The sequence below is a fragment of the Crinia signifera genome, chromosome 6 (assembly GCF_055691185.1).
Source record: "Crinia signifera chromosome 6, ASM5569118v1, whole genome shotgun sequence".
Lineage (NCBI taxonomy): Eukaryota > Metazoa > Chordata > Amphibia > Anura > Myobatrachidae > Crinia > Crinia signifera.
Window position 1 is genome coordinate 294,801,757 of NC_139222.1, and position 15,951 is coordinate 294,817,707.

A 15,951-nucleotide genomic window follows, 5' to 3' on the forward strand; every position below is an offset into this window, starting at 1 on the left:
ACCCTACTATACACATCACAGGGACCTGAGTCACATGTGGCTGGGGCTGTATCCTTCCTTGGTAGCAGCAGTAATAGCGCTGTATGGTGAGGCAGCAGGAGGACACACAGCCCCTATACCTGTACCCTACTATATACATCACAGGGACCTGAGTCACATGTGGCTGGGGCTGTATCCTTCCTTGGTAGCAGCAGTGATAGCGCTGTATGGTGATGCAGCAGGAGGCGTCTATTACACACAGTCCCTATACCTGTACCCTACTATACACATCACAGAGACCTGAGTCACATGTGGCTGGGGCTGTATCCGTCCTTGGTAGTAGCAGTGATAGCGCTGTATGGTGATGCAGCAGGAGGCGTCTATTACACACAGCCCCTATACCTGTACCCTACTATACACATCACAGGGGCCTGAGTCAGATGTGGCTGGGGCTGTATCCTTCCTTGGTAGCAGCAGTGATAGCGCTGTATGGTGATGCAGCAGGAGGCGTCTATTACACCCAGCCCCTATACCTGTACCCTACTATACACATCACAGGGGCCTGAGTCACATGTGGCTGGGGCTGTACCCTTCCTTGGTAGCAGCAGTGATAGCGCTGTATGGTGATGCAGCAGGAGGCGTCTATTACACTGCAATAAGGATCTGACTTAGCGTCTTGGATGCAACATCAGATCACTCACTGATCATCGGAAGGTTTGCAGCTCACATGCATCTGCCAATCACAGATCATTGTATGAGATCTCTTCCCCTCCTCTCCCCTAAATGATGGCATCACACCTCGAGATTCATGAACGGATGCGGTTGCTTCCCTTTCCCTGCCCCCACATGGCATCAAAGTGTCACAAACAGTCCAATGTAATACTGGGGCTATGATAACAAACATCGGTACACTGCGCATCAGGACGCAGACTCCTCGGGATCTGCTCATCACCACCCAATTACATCGCTATAGCAATATGTGGATCACATATGTCACAATCATGCACAGGGAACACATCAGTCACACAGTACCTGCTGGTGCTTCAATGCAGAGATATAGGAGTAGAGAGGGGTACTGCTGAGGACCGCCCCACATTCAGCCACAGCCAATGATACTGCACTAATCGCAATACTGCCCCTAGTGGCCGGCTCAGGAGGCTCCATCGGAGGAAGTGGCTTCTCTGATTCAGCGCACGGTTTACCTGCGGAGATTGTAGCGCATTTAGGGATATATTTGTAATATAATAATAAATCTAATGAAGTAGAAAGAAACCACCAAGATGATTATAATGATAGGATATACTATACGGGATACGGTCATTAGGTCTACAGCATGATGGTCCACACCATTAGGTAGACATGGGGAAAGGTCTACATGGCTTTACGTCGACAGGTCATTAGGTTGACATAAGCATTAGGTCGACATGGGCAAGGTCAACAGTCAAAAGGTTGACATTATTTATTTATGCTTAAAGGGAAGAGAGACGGTGGTGCACAGAGAGTGGGCAGCCGTCCGCAGAAAGGATTCCTTTTGGAGGCACACTTTTAATTTGTTAGAAATGATGTTTAATGACTGAGTTAAAACTTAACTTTTAATTCCGATTAATCTAAAATAGTGATAACTCTATAGAATCATATGAAGCATAATTAGCCATGAAGAGTTAAACAGCAATTTAAATATTTAAAATATTTTCGTGTGAACAAAAAATGGCCACTGATATGTTACCATGTAATCGCATCTAAAGCAGTGGCAATTGGTGGTGTTATTTTAAATAAATATGTAGCATTAATTATGCAACTTTACTTTTTAAATCCTTCAATAGGAAAGCTGATGACAACTCCATAGTATGTGACTTATCTGTATATATTTGAAAGTATTATTAATTAAGTTTGAAAATGCAATACAGAGAGTCACATACAATATGCCCCTAGATCAGTGATTTTCAACCTTTTTACCTTGCTCAACACTAAATAAGATTTTCAAATTGCCAAGGCACACCATGAGATCCCCACAGGGCAAAACACATTGCCCCCACAGGAAAAATCCAAACCTATTTGCCTCCATATAAAAAAACAATCACACTGGTCCCCACAGGTAACAAAACTAAAATACATTGGCCCTTTACATGAAAAAAGAGACCAGTAAATAACAGTTGAACTGGTGGTAGCTGTAATCTGGTCTGGGCACCTCTAGATCTGGGGGCACACTTGAGAGCAGCTGAAGGCACACTAGTGTGCCACGGCACAGTGGTTGAAAAACACTGCCCTAGATGGTAGTTAGCCGTATGTTATAAAAAACATATAAGTATTGTAACTCACGCAGGTATCCTTACAGGGATGGGAAAGAGAAAAGTACAGTGAGTTAGAATCAACTCTTTCTGCTACCCACCTTCTTCATAAAAATGAGCGGAGGGGGGTGAGAGAAGAGTTAGATGCACTGATGGAAAAATAGCAAGTGAGAAGAGGACACTTCTGTAAGTGGTGTTAGGTCAGCCCTGATACCGGAGCATTGCAGGGTTGAAATTCGTCACCAGAAAGTCTCTCTTAGCACGGAAAATTGAGATAAAAGAAAAAAAGGAAAAGGGGGGGTGGGGAAAAGGGGGAGGGTTTGGAAAAAGGAGGTTAAGGTAAAATTTCCGACACAGGTTGATGGATCAACAAATATAGGTATTTATACCGTTAGTGTCTGGCAGCAGATTTATAAAAGTGTGTGCTCGGAGTAGAGGTATTTAATTTAGTCTGTTGTAGCCCATTAACATAGCAATTAGCTGCAATATCTTCACATGCGACCGGGCAAAAAAACACGGACAAAAAATACAGATATACACGAAGGCAGGCACATATCATTTATATATCAATGACGCTCAGCAACCGTTTGACATTTAATGTGTGGCTGTAGTAAAGTTTGTAACAAATGCTGATGGATCAACAATTATAGGTATTTATACCGTTAAGGTCTGACAGCAAATTTATAACATTGTGTGCTCGGAGTAGAGGTGTTGAATTGAGTCTGTTATCGCAAATTTAATATAGCAATTTAGCTGTACTATTCCCACATGCGACTGGGCAGAGAAACAGACACAAGTACAAAAACACAGACACACATCATTTATGTATCAATAACACTCCGAAACACCTTATCATTTACTGTCTGGCTGCAGCAATAACAAAACAAACCAACAACTGTGTATATGTGCGAACAATATGGGTGTTCACTCTGACAATGCCCACAACAGATGTATGACGTGGAAGTTGCTGAGTTCACTCAATTGATAGCCATAGATGGTCAGAAATGTACAGCAGATTTATTTCCTTTGGCAAAGAAATATTTCTACAGCGCACGGGGACCACCATGGGCAGTAAAATGGCACCGCAATACGCCAATCTGTTCATGGCAAAACTCGAGAGTGACTTCTTGGCATCCTGCTCAATCAAACCCTTGGCTTACTTCCGTTACATCGATGATATCCTGATCATCTGGACTGATTCTGAACAAGAACTCATACATTTCCATGAAAAATTTAACAGATTTCATCCAACAATAAACCTGACAATGAATTACTCATATACCGAGATAAACTTCCTTGACACCACTATAACAATTCAAAACAACGCAATACAGACAACCCTATACCGAAAACCCGTGGATCGGCCTTCATACCTCAGATGGGACAGCTTCCACCCGAAACACATCAAAAAATCCATTATCTACAGCCAGGCCATCAGATATCATCGCATCTGCTCCAGCCCAGCAGATAGAGATGTCCACTTAAAACAACTTAAAGGGACCTTTTTAAATCAGGGATATCATCCCACATCAATCAACGATCAGATTATCAGAGCCATCAGGATACCCAGAAATCAACTTCTCCAATATAAAGAAATAGAAAGAGAAAGAAATAACCGTGTACCTCTGGTAGTCACCTACAACCCACAGCTTGAGGTGCTAAGAAAAACTGCAAAAAAACTACATCACATCATACACAAAGATGACCGCCTGAAAACAATATTCCCAGACCCTCCACTACTATGTTACCGACAACCTGCAAACCTGAAAAATATTATAATCCGAAGTTCACTGCCATCCATTACACAAAGAGGAACCTATCCCTGCAATGTAAGGAGCTGCAAAACCTGTGCCCATATCCTCACTACAGACAGTGTACGGATCCCCAACACACAACAGGACTATAAGATCCCAGGGACATTCACATGTTCTACTACCAATGTAGTGTACCTGATTCTGTGCACCAAATGTCCTATTGGGGGTCTGTATGTTGGAGAAACAGGACAAAAACTTAAGGCAAGGATGAGGTCCCATCGCCACACAATAAAGGAAAAAAAGACACACTTTCCTGTGGCCAAACATTTCTGCAGCCCAGGACACAATCAGGATCATATGAAAGTGATTATACTAAAAGGAAATTTCAAATCACAAAGAGACAGGAGGGTCTGGGAATACAAATTAATGACAACGTTTGACACCCTTAACACAGGACTGAATCTATCCGAGGGATTTATGGCCCACTACAACATCTGAGGAATCTGGCCCAGAGAGAGTGAGGGCATCAGAGCTCTAACTCTGGTCTGTCATCAACTTAGAGACAATAAAACTTTCACACTACTTATCTACAAACTAATTAAGGACTCAATTTACAAGCTCATTCTGTTATTTTGTTTTGATCTTAAGAATGTCCATCTATCACATCTTGTTCCTACTCTGCTGTGTATATATGTGGTTCTTCACACACCTTGGCCCTTATTCTGGTTGGTGCGGTCGAGCCGCATATGCGGCTCCGACCGCACCAGACGAATCCCCGCCCACCATACGGTTCGCCACGGCCGTCCGTACACGGACGGCTGGCGAACCGCACGAAAATGGTGGAGGCGTACGCCTCCACCATGCTGGGAGCTGCCCCCTGCATTCGATGGTCGACGACCATCGAAGGCAGGACCGCACGCCGCGGCAGCTCCCGCAAGCTGAGACCACACGGACAATCGTCCGTGTGGTAGCTTGTATGGGGGCTGAAAGCTGACATCCGGCGACGTCAGCTTTCCGCCCCCATGAGTGGCGTCATGCCCTCATTACCATGCGTACGCCCCGCGTTTGCATGGGAACGCCCATGAAACGCGGGGCGTACACATAGGGAAATGAGGGGATGAAGCCCCTCACGCCCCTATACGCCCCCTTTGCGGCGTCTAAATTTTTAACACGGAGAATTCCCCTGCACATGCGCAGAGTGACCTCTGCGCATGTGCAGAGAGAAAACATCGGCGGTACGGCCGCACGCGGGCCGTACCGAGCCGATTAGAATAAGGGCCCATGTTATACCATGCCTGAGGAAGAGACCTAAGAAGTCTCGAAAGCTTGCATTTTAACAACATTTATTTTTGTTAGCCATTAAAAGGTATCATATTTGCTAGATTGCTATTTTGTTTTTCTCACTGAGGAACAATAAAACTTTTCTTATCAACTGGCTAACACGGTACCAAACTTTTTTTTTTTTTTTTTTTATATATATAATATACCTGGACATACCATACTGCACCAGGTAATATATAATATAATACCTGGGCATACTATACTGCACCATATAATATAATACCTGGACATACTATACTGCACCATGTAATATATAATACCTGGGCATTCTATACTGCACCATGTAATATATAATATAATACCTGGACATACTATACTGCACCATGTAATATATAATATAATACCTGGACATACCATACTGCACCATGTAATATATAATATACTACCTGGACATACCATACTGCACCATGTAATATATAATATAATACCTGGACATACTATACTGCACCATGTAATATATAATACCTGGGCATACTATACTATACCATGTAATATATAATACCTGGGCATACTATACTGCACCATGTAATATATAATACCTGGTCATACTATACTACACCATGTAATACATAATACCTTGGCATACTATACTACACCATGTAATATATAATACCTGGGCATACTATACTACACAATGTAATATATACAGATGGGTCTTGTCCCATCTTTGCAGGGGATGGCGCTGGCGTCGCCAGCCGCCATCCCCCGCCAGCGCCATGGCGATGGTGAGAAGGGGACGCGCGCGCACGAGCGGCGCGCGCGTCCCCTTCCGACGGCGCTTCGATCCGTTCCCCCGGGTCCCCACCGGCTTGCCGGCGGTAACCCGGGGTCCCCGCCGCCTGCCCGCACCCCCCCCTAACCCTGTCCGTCTCCCTGAGGCGGAGACGGACAGGGTTTCCGTCGCGCTAGCGACGGAGACTGAGACGCGCGTGCGCGTGAGACGCACGCGCGTCTCAGTCTCCTCGCTGGCGAGGCTGCTGGCGGGTCGCCAGCGCGTACGTTCTGGCGACCCGCCAGCAAGGATGGGACAAGACCCATCTGTAATACCTGGTCATACTATACTGCACCATGTAATATATAATACCTGGGCACATTATACTACACCATGTAATATATAATACCTGGTCATACTATACTGCACCATGTAATATATAATACCTGGGCACATTATACTACACCATGTAATACAGATGGGTCTTGTCCCATCCTTGCTGGCGGGTCGCCAGAACGTACGCGCTGGCGACCCGCCAGCAGCCTCGCCAGCGAGGAGACTGAGACGCGCGTGCGTCTCACGCGCACGCGCGTCTCAGTCTCCGTCGCTAGCGCGACGGAAACCCTGTCCGTCTCCGCCTCAGGGAGACGGACAGGGTTAGGGGGGGGTGCGGGCAGGCGGCGGGGACCCCGGGTTACCGCCGGCAAGCCGGCGGGGACCCGGGGGAGCGGATCGAAGCGCCGTCGGAAGGGGACGCGCGCGCCGCTCGTGCGCGCGCGTCCCCTTCTCACCATCGCCATGCCGCTGGCGGGGGATGGCGGCTGGCGACGCCAGCGCCATCCCCTGCAAAGATGGGACAAGACCCATCTGTATATAATACCTGGGCATACTATATTGCACCATGTAATATATAATACCTGGACATACTATACTGCACCATGTAATATATAATACCTGGACATACTATACTGCACCATGTAATATATAATACCTGGGCATACTATACTACACCATGTAATATATAATACCTGGGCATACTATACTACACCATGTAATATATAATACCTGGGCATACTATACTACACCATGTAATATATAATACCTGGTCATACTATACTGCACCATGTAATATATAATACCTGGGCATACTATACTGCACCATGTAATATATGATACCTGGGCATACTATACTACACCATGTAATATATAATACCTGGGCATACTATACTGCACCATGTAATATATAATATAATACCTGGACATACTATACTGCACCATGTAATATATAATATAATACCTGGACATACCATACTGCACCATGTAATATATAATATAATACCTGGACATACCATACTGCACCATGTAATATATAATATAATACCTGGACATACTATACTGCACCATGTAATATATAATATAATACCAGGATAAACCATACCGCACCATGTAATATATAATATAATACCAGGATAAACCATACCGCACCATGTAATATATAATATAATACCTGGACATACCATACTGCACCATGTAATATATAATACAATACCTGGACATACTATACTGCACCATGTAATATATAATATAATACCTGGACATACTATACTGCACCATATAATATAATACCTGGACATACTATACTGCACCATGTAATATATAATATAATACCTGGACAAACTACACTGCACCATGTAATATATAATATAATACCTGGACATACCATACTGCACCATGTAATATATAATATAATACCTGGACATACCATACTGCACCATGTAATATATAATATAATACCTGGACATACTATACTGCACCATGTAATATATAATATAATACCTGGACATATCATACCGCACCATGTAATATATAATACCTGGATATACTATACTACACCATGTAATATATAATATAATACCTGGACATACTATACTACACAATGTAATATATAATACCTGGACATACTATACTACACCATGTAATATATAATACCTGGGCATACTATACTACACCATGTAATATATAATACCTGGGCATACTATACTACACCATGTAATATATAATACCTGGACATACTATACTGCACCATGAAATATATAATACCTGGGCATACTATACTGCACCATGTAATATATAATATCTGGGCATACTATACTACACCATGTAATATATAATACCTGGATATACTATACTACACCATGTAATATATAATACCTGGGCATACTATACTACACCATGTAGTATATAATACCTGGACATACTATACTACACCATGTAATATATAATACCTGGGCATACTATACTACACCATGTAATATATAATACCTGGTCATACTATACTGCACCATGTAATATATAATACCTGGTCATACTATACTACACCATGTAATATATAATACCTGGTCATACTATACTACACCATATAATATATAATATAATACCTGGTCATACCATACTACACCATGTAATATATAATACCTGGTCATACCATACTACACCATGTAATATATAATACCTGGACATACTATACTGCACCATGAAATATATAATACCTGGGCATACTATACTACACCATGTAATATATAATACCTGGGCATATTATACTACACCATGTAATATATAATACCTTGATATACTATACTACACCATGTAATATATAATACCTGGGCATACTATACTACACCATGTAGTATATAATACCTGGACATACTATACTGCACCATGTAATATATAATACCTGTTTATACTATACTACACCATGTAATATATAATACCTGGGCATACTATACTACACCATGTAATATATAATACCTGGTTATACTATACTACACCATGTAATATATAATACCTGGTCATACTATACTGCACCATGTAATATATAATACCTGGGCATACTATACTACACCATGTAATATATAATACCTGGTCATACTATACTGCACCATGTAATATATAATACCTGGTCATACTATACTACACCATGTAATATATAATACCTGGGCATACTATACTGCACCATGTAATATATAATACCTGGTTATACTATACTACACCATGTAATATATAATATAATACCTGGGCATACTATACTGCACCATGTAATATATAATACCTGGGCATACTATACTGCACCATGTAATATATAATACCTGGACATACTATACTGCACCATGTAATATATAATACCTGGTCATACTATACTGCACCATTTAATATATAATACCTGGGCATACTATACTGCACCATGTAATATATGATACCTGGGCATACTATACTACACCATGTAATATATAATACCTGGTTATACTATACTACACCATGTAATATATAATACCTGGACATACTATACTGCACCATGTAATATATAATACCTGGGCATACTATACTACACCATGTAATATATAATACCTGGTCATACTATACTGCACCATGTAATATATAATACCTTGTCATACTATACTGCACCATGTAATATATAATACCTGGGCATACTATACTGCACCATGTAATATATGATACCTGGGCATACTATACTACACCATGTAATATATAATACCTGGTCATACTATACTACACCATGTAATATATAATACCTGGTCATACTATACTACACCATGTAATATATAATACCTGGGCATACTATACTACACCATGTAATATATGATAACTGGTTATACTATACTACACCATGTAATATATAATATAATACCTGGGCATACTATACTGCACCATGTAATATATAATATAAAACCTGGACATATCATACCGCACCATGTAATATATAATACCTGGATATACTATACTACACCATGTAATATATAATATAATACCTGGACATACTATACTACACAATGTAATATATAATACCTGGACATACTATACTACACCATGTAATATATAATACCTGGGCATACTATACTACACCATGTAATATATAATACCTGGGCATACTATACTACACCATGTAATATATAATACCTGGACATACTATACTGCACCATGAAATATATAATACCTGGGCATACTATACTGCACCATGTAATATATAATATCTGGGCATACTATACTACACCATGTAATATATAATACCTGGATATACTATACTACACCATGTAATATATAATACCTGGGCATACTATACTACACCATGTAGTATATAATACCTGGACATACTATACTACACCATGTAATATATAATACCTGGGCATACTATACTACACCATGTAATATATAATACCTGGTCATACTATACTGCACCATGTAATATATAATACCTGGTCATACTATACTACACCATGTAATATATAATACCTGGTCATACTATACTACACCATATAATATATAATATAATACCTGGTCATACCATACAACACCATGTAATATATAATACCTGGTCATACCATACTACACCATGTAATATATAATACCTGGACATACTATACTGCACCATGAAATATATAATACCTGGGCATACTATACTACACCATGTAATATATAATACCTGGGCATATTATACTACACCATGTAATATATAATACCTGGATATACTATACTACACCATGTAATATATAATACCTGGGCATACTATACTACACCATGTAGTATATAATACCTGGACATACTATACTGCACCATGTAATATATAATACCTGTTTATACTATACTACACCATGTAATATATAATACCTGGGCATACTATACTACACCATGTAATATATAATACCTGGTTATACTATACTACACCATGTAATATATAATACCTGGTCATACTATACTGCACCATGTAATATATAATACCTGGGCATACTATACTACACCATGTAATATATAATACCTGGTCATACTATACTGCACCATGTAATATATAATACCTGGTCATACTATACTGCACCATGTAATATATAATACCTGGGCATACTATACTACACCATGTAATATATAATACCTGGTTATACTATACTACACCATGTAATATATAATATAATACCTGGGCATACTATACTGCACCATGTAATATATAATACCTGGGCATACTATACTGCACCATGTAATATATAATACCTGGTCATACTATACTGCACCATGTAATATATAATACCTGGGCATACTATACTGCACCATGTAATATATGATACCTGGGCATACTATACTACACCATGTAATATATAATACCTGGGCATACTATACTACACCATGTAATATATAATACCTGGACATACTATACTGCACCATGTAATATATAATACCTGTTTATACTATACTACACCATGTAATATATAATACCTGGGCATACTATACTACACCATGTAATATATAATACCTGGTTATACTATACTACACCATGTAATATATAATATCTGGTCATACTATACTGCACCATGTAATATATAATACCTGGGCATACTATACTACACCATGTAATATATAATACCTGGTCATACTATACTGCACCATGTAATATATAATACCTGGTCATACTATAATGCACCATGTAATATATAATACCTGGGCATACTATACTGCACCATGTAATATATGATACCTGGGCATACTATACTACACCATGTAATATATAATACCTGGACATACTATACTGCACCATATAATATAATACCTGTTTATACTATACTACACCATGTAATATATAATACCTGGTCATACTATACTGCACCATGTAATATATAATACCTGGTCATACTATACTGCACCATGTAATATATAATACCTGGGCATACTATACTGCACCATGTAATATATGATACCTGGTTATACTATACTACACCATGTAATATATAATATAATACCTGGGCATACTATACTGCACCATGTAATATATAATACCTGGGCATACTATACTGCACCATGTAATATATAATACCTGGTCATACTATACTGCACCATGTAATATATAATACCTGGGCATACTATACTGCACCATGTAATATATGATACCTGGGCATACTATACTACACCATGTAATATATAATACCTGGGCATACTATACTGCACCATGTAATATATGATACCTGGTCATACTATACTACACCATGTAATATATAATACCTGGTTATACTATACTACACCATGTAATATATAATACCTTGTCATACTATACTGCACCATGTAATATATAATACCTGGGCATACTATACTGCACCATGTAATATATGATACCTGGGCATACTATACTACACCATGTAATATATAATACCTGGGCATACTATACTACACCATGTAATATATAATACCTGGACATACTATACTGCACCATGTAATATATAATACCTGTTTATACTATACTACACCATGTAATATATAATACCTGGGCATACTATACTACACCATGTAATATATAATACCTGGTTATACTATACTACACCATGTAATATATAATATCTGGTCATACTATACTGCACCATGTAATATATAATACCTGGGCATACTATACTACACCATGTAATATATAATACCTGGTCATACTATACTGCACCATGTAATATATAATACCTGGTCATACTATAATGCACCATGTAATATATAATACCTGGGCATACTATACTGCACCATGTAATATATGATACCTGGGCATACTATACTACACCATGTAATATATAATACCTGGACATACTATACTACACCATGTAATATATAATACCTGGACATACTATACTGCACCATATAATATAATACCTGTTTATACTATACTACACCATGTAATATATAATACCTGGTCATACTATACTGCACCATGTAATATATAATACCTGGTCATACTATACTGCACCATGTAATATATAATACCTGGGCATACTATACTGCACCATGTAATATATGATACCTGGTTATACTATACTACACCATGTAATATATAATATAATACCTGGGCATACTATACTGCACCATGTAATATATAATACCTGGGCATACTATACTGCACCATGTAATATATAATACCTGGTCATACTATACTGCACCATGTAATATATAATACCTGGGCATACTATACTGCACCATGTAATATATGATACCTGGGCATACTATACTACACCATGTAATATATAATACCTGGGCATACTATACTGCACCATGTAATATATGATACCTGGTCATACTATACTACACCATGTAATATATAATACCTAGGTCCCCTCCCTAATGGAGCCATCCTTGCCACCATGGATGTGGAATCCCTATATTCCAATATCCCCCATGAAGATGGACTGACAGCATGCCAGATATATCTTGAGTCCAATGGGATTGCTTCTGGTCCTGCAACACAGCTTACAAAATTCATCCTTACACACAATTATTTTTCCTTTGGCAAAGAAATATTTCTACAGCGCACCGGGACCGCCATGGGCAGTAAAATGGCACCGCAATACGCCAATCTGTTCATGGCAAAACTCGAGAGTGACTTCTTGGCATCCTGCTCAATCAAACCCTTGGCTTACTTCCGTTACATCGATGATATCCTGATCATCTGGACTGATTCTGAACAAGAACTCATACATTTCCATGAAAAATTTAACAGATTTCATCCAACAATAAACCTGACAATGAATTACTCATATACCGAGATAAACTTCCTTGACACCACTATAACAATTCAAAACAACGCAATACAGACAACCCTATACCGAAAACCCATGGATCGGCCTTCATACCTCAGATGGGACAGCTTCCACCCGAAACACATCAAAAAATCCATTGTCTACAGCCAGGCCATCAGATATCATCGCATCTGCTCCAGCCCAGCAGATAGAGATGTCCACTTAAAACAACTTAAAGGGACCTTTTTAAATCAGGGATATCATCCCACATCAATCAACGATCAGATTATCAGAGCCATCAGGATACCCAGAAATCAACTTCTCCAATATAAAGAAAGAGAAAGAAACAACCGTGTACCCCTGGTAGTCACCTACAACCCACAGCTTGAGGTGCTAAGAAAAACTGCAAAAAAACTACATCACATCATACACAAAGATGACCGCCTGAAAACAATATTCCCAGACCCTCCACTACTATGTTACCGACAACCTGCAAACCTGAAAAATATTATAATCCGAAGTTCACTGCCATCCATTACACAAAGAGGAACCTATCCCTGCAATGTAAGGAGCTGCAAAACCTGTGCCCATATCCTCACTACAGACAGTGTACGGATCCCCAACACACAACAGGACTATAAGATCCCAGGGACATTCACATGTTCTACTACCAATGTAGTGTACCTGATTCTGTGCACCAAATGTCCTATTGGGGGTCTGTATGTTGGAGAAACAGGACAAAAACTTAAGGCAAGGATGAGGTCCCATCGCCACACAATAAAAGAAAAAAAGACACACTTTCCTGTGGCCAAACATTTCTGCAGCCCAGGACACAATCAGGATCATATGAAAGTGATTATACTAAAAGGAAATTTCAAATCACAAAGAGACAGGAGGGTCTGGGAATACAAATTAATGACAACGTTTGACACCCTTAACACAGGACTGAATCTATCCGAGGGATTTATGGCCCACTACAACATCTGAGGAGACTGGCCCAGAGAGAGTGAGGGCATCGGAGCTCTAACTCTGGTCTGTCATCAACTTAGAGACAATAAAACTTTCACACTACTTATCTACAAACCAATTAAGGACTCAATTTACAAGCTCATTCTGTTATTTTGTTTTGTTTTGATCTTAAGAATGTCCATCTATCACATCTTGTTCCTACTCTGCTGTGTATATATATGTGGTTCTTCACACACCTTGTTATACCATGCCTGAGGAAGAGACCTAAGAAGTCTCGAAAGCTTGCATTTTAACAACATTTATTTTTGTTAGCCATTAAAAGGTATCATATTTGCTAGATTGCTATTTTGTTTTTCTCACTGAGGAACAATAAAACTTTTCTTATCAACTGGCTAACACGGTACCAAACTTTTTTCTTTTGAATATATAATACCTGGTCATACTATACTACACCATGTAATATATAATACCTGGGCATACTATACTACACCATGTAATATATAATACTTGGGCATACTATACTACACCATGTAATATATAATACCTGGGCATACTATACTACACCATGTAATATATAATACCTGGTCACACTATACTGCACCATATAATATAATACCTGGTCATACTATACTGCACCATGTAATATATAATACCTGGGCATACTATACTACACCATGTAATATATAATACCTGGTCATACTATACTGCACCATGTAATATATAATACCTGGGCATACTATACTACACCATGTAATATATAATACCTGGTCATACTATACTGCACCATGTAATATATAATACCTGGACATACTATACTGCACCATATAATATAATACCTGGTCACACTATACTACACCATGTAATATATAATACCTGGTCATACTATACTACACCATGTAATATATAATACCTGGACATACTATACTGCACCATGTAATATATAATACCTGGTCATACTATACTACACCATGTAATATATAATACCTGGTCATACTATACTACACCATGTAATATATAATACCTGGTCATACTATACTGCACCATGTAATATATAATACCTGGACATACTATACTACACCATGTAATATATAATACCTGGTCATACTATACTGCACCATGTAATATATAATACCTGGGCATACTATACTACACCATGTAATATATAATACCTGGACATACTATACTGCACCATGTAATATATAATACCTGGTCATACTATACTGCACCATGTAATATATAATACCTGGGCATACTATACTACACCATGTAATATATAATACCTGGTCATACTATACTACACCATGTAATATATAATACCTGGTCATACTATACTACACCATGTAATATATAATACCTGGTCA

General features: G+C 38.9%; 1 protein-coding gene across 6 annotated transcripts in view; it reads right to left on the bottom strand.

Moving 5' to 3' along the window:
* The window catches only part of ENO4 (enolase 4), a 194,885-nt gene that overhangs the window by 124,663 nt on the left and 54,271 nt on the right, over positions 1–15,951 (bottom strand). For all 6 annotated transcript variants that reach the window (XR_014444683.1, XM_083149950.1, XM_083149951.1 and 3 more), the window contains one exon: positions 1,012–1,181. Coding sequence is in view for 5 of the 6 variants with exons in the window: in XM_083149950.1 (XP_083006076.1) it covers positions 1,012–1,181 (170 nt within the window). In the remaining variant the exon portion in view is untranslated. The remainder of the gene's footprint in view (positions 1–1,011; positions 1,182–15,951) is intronic.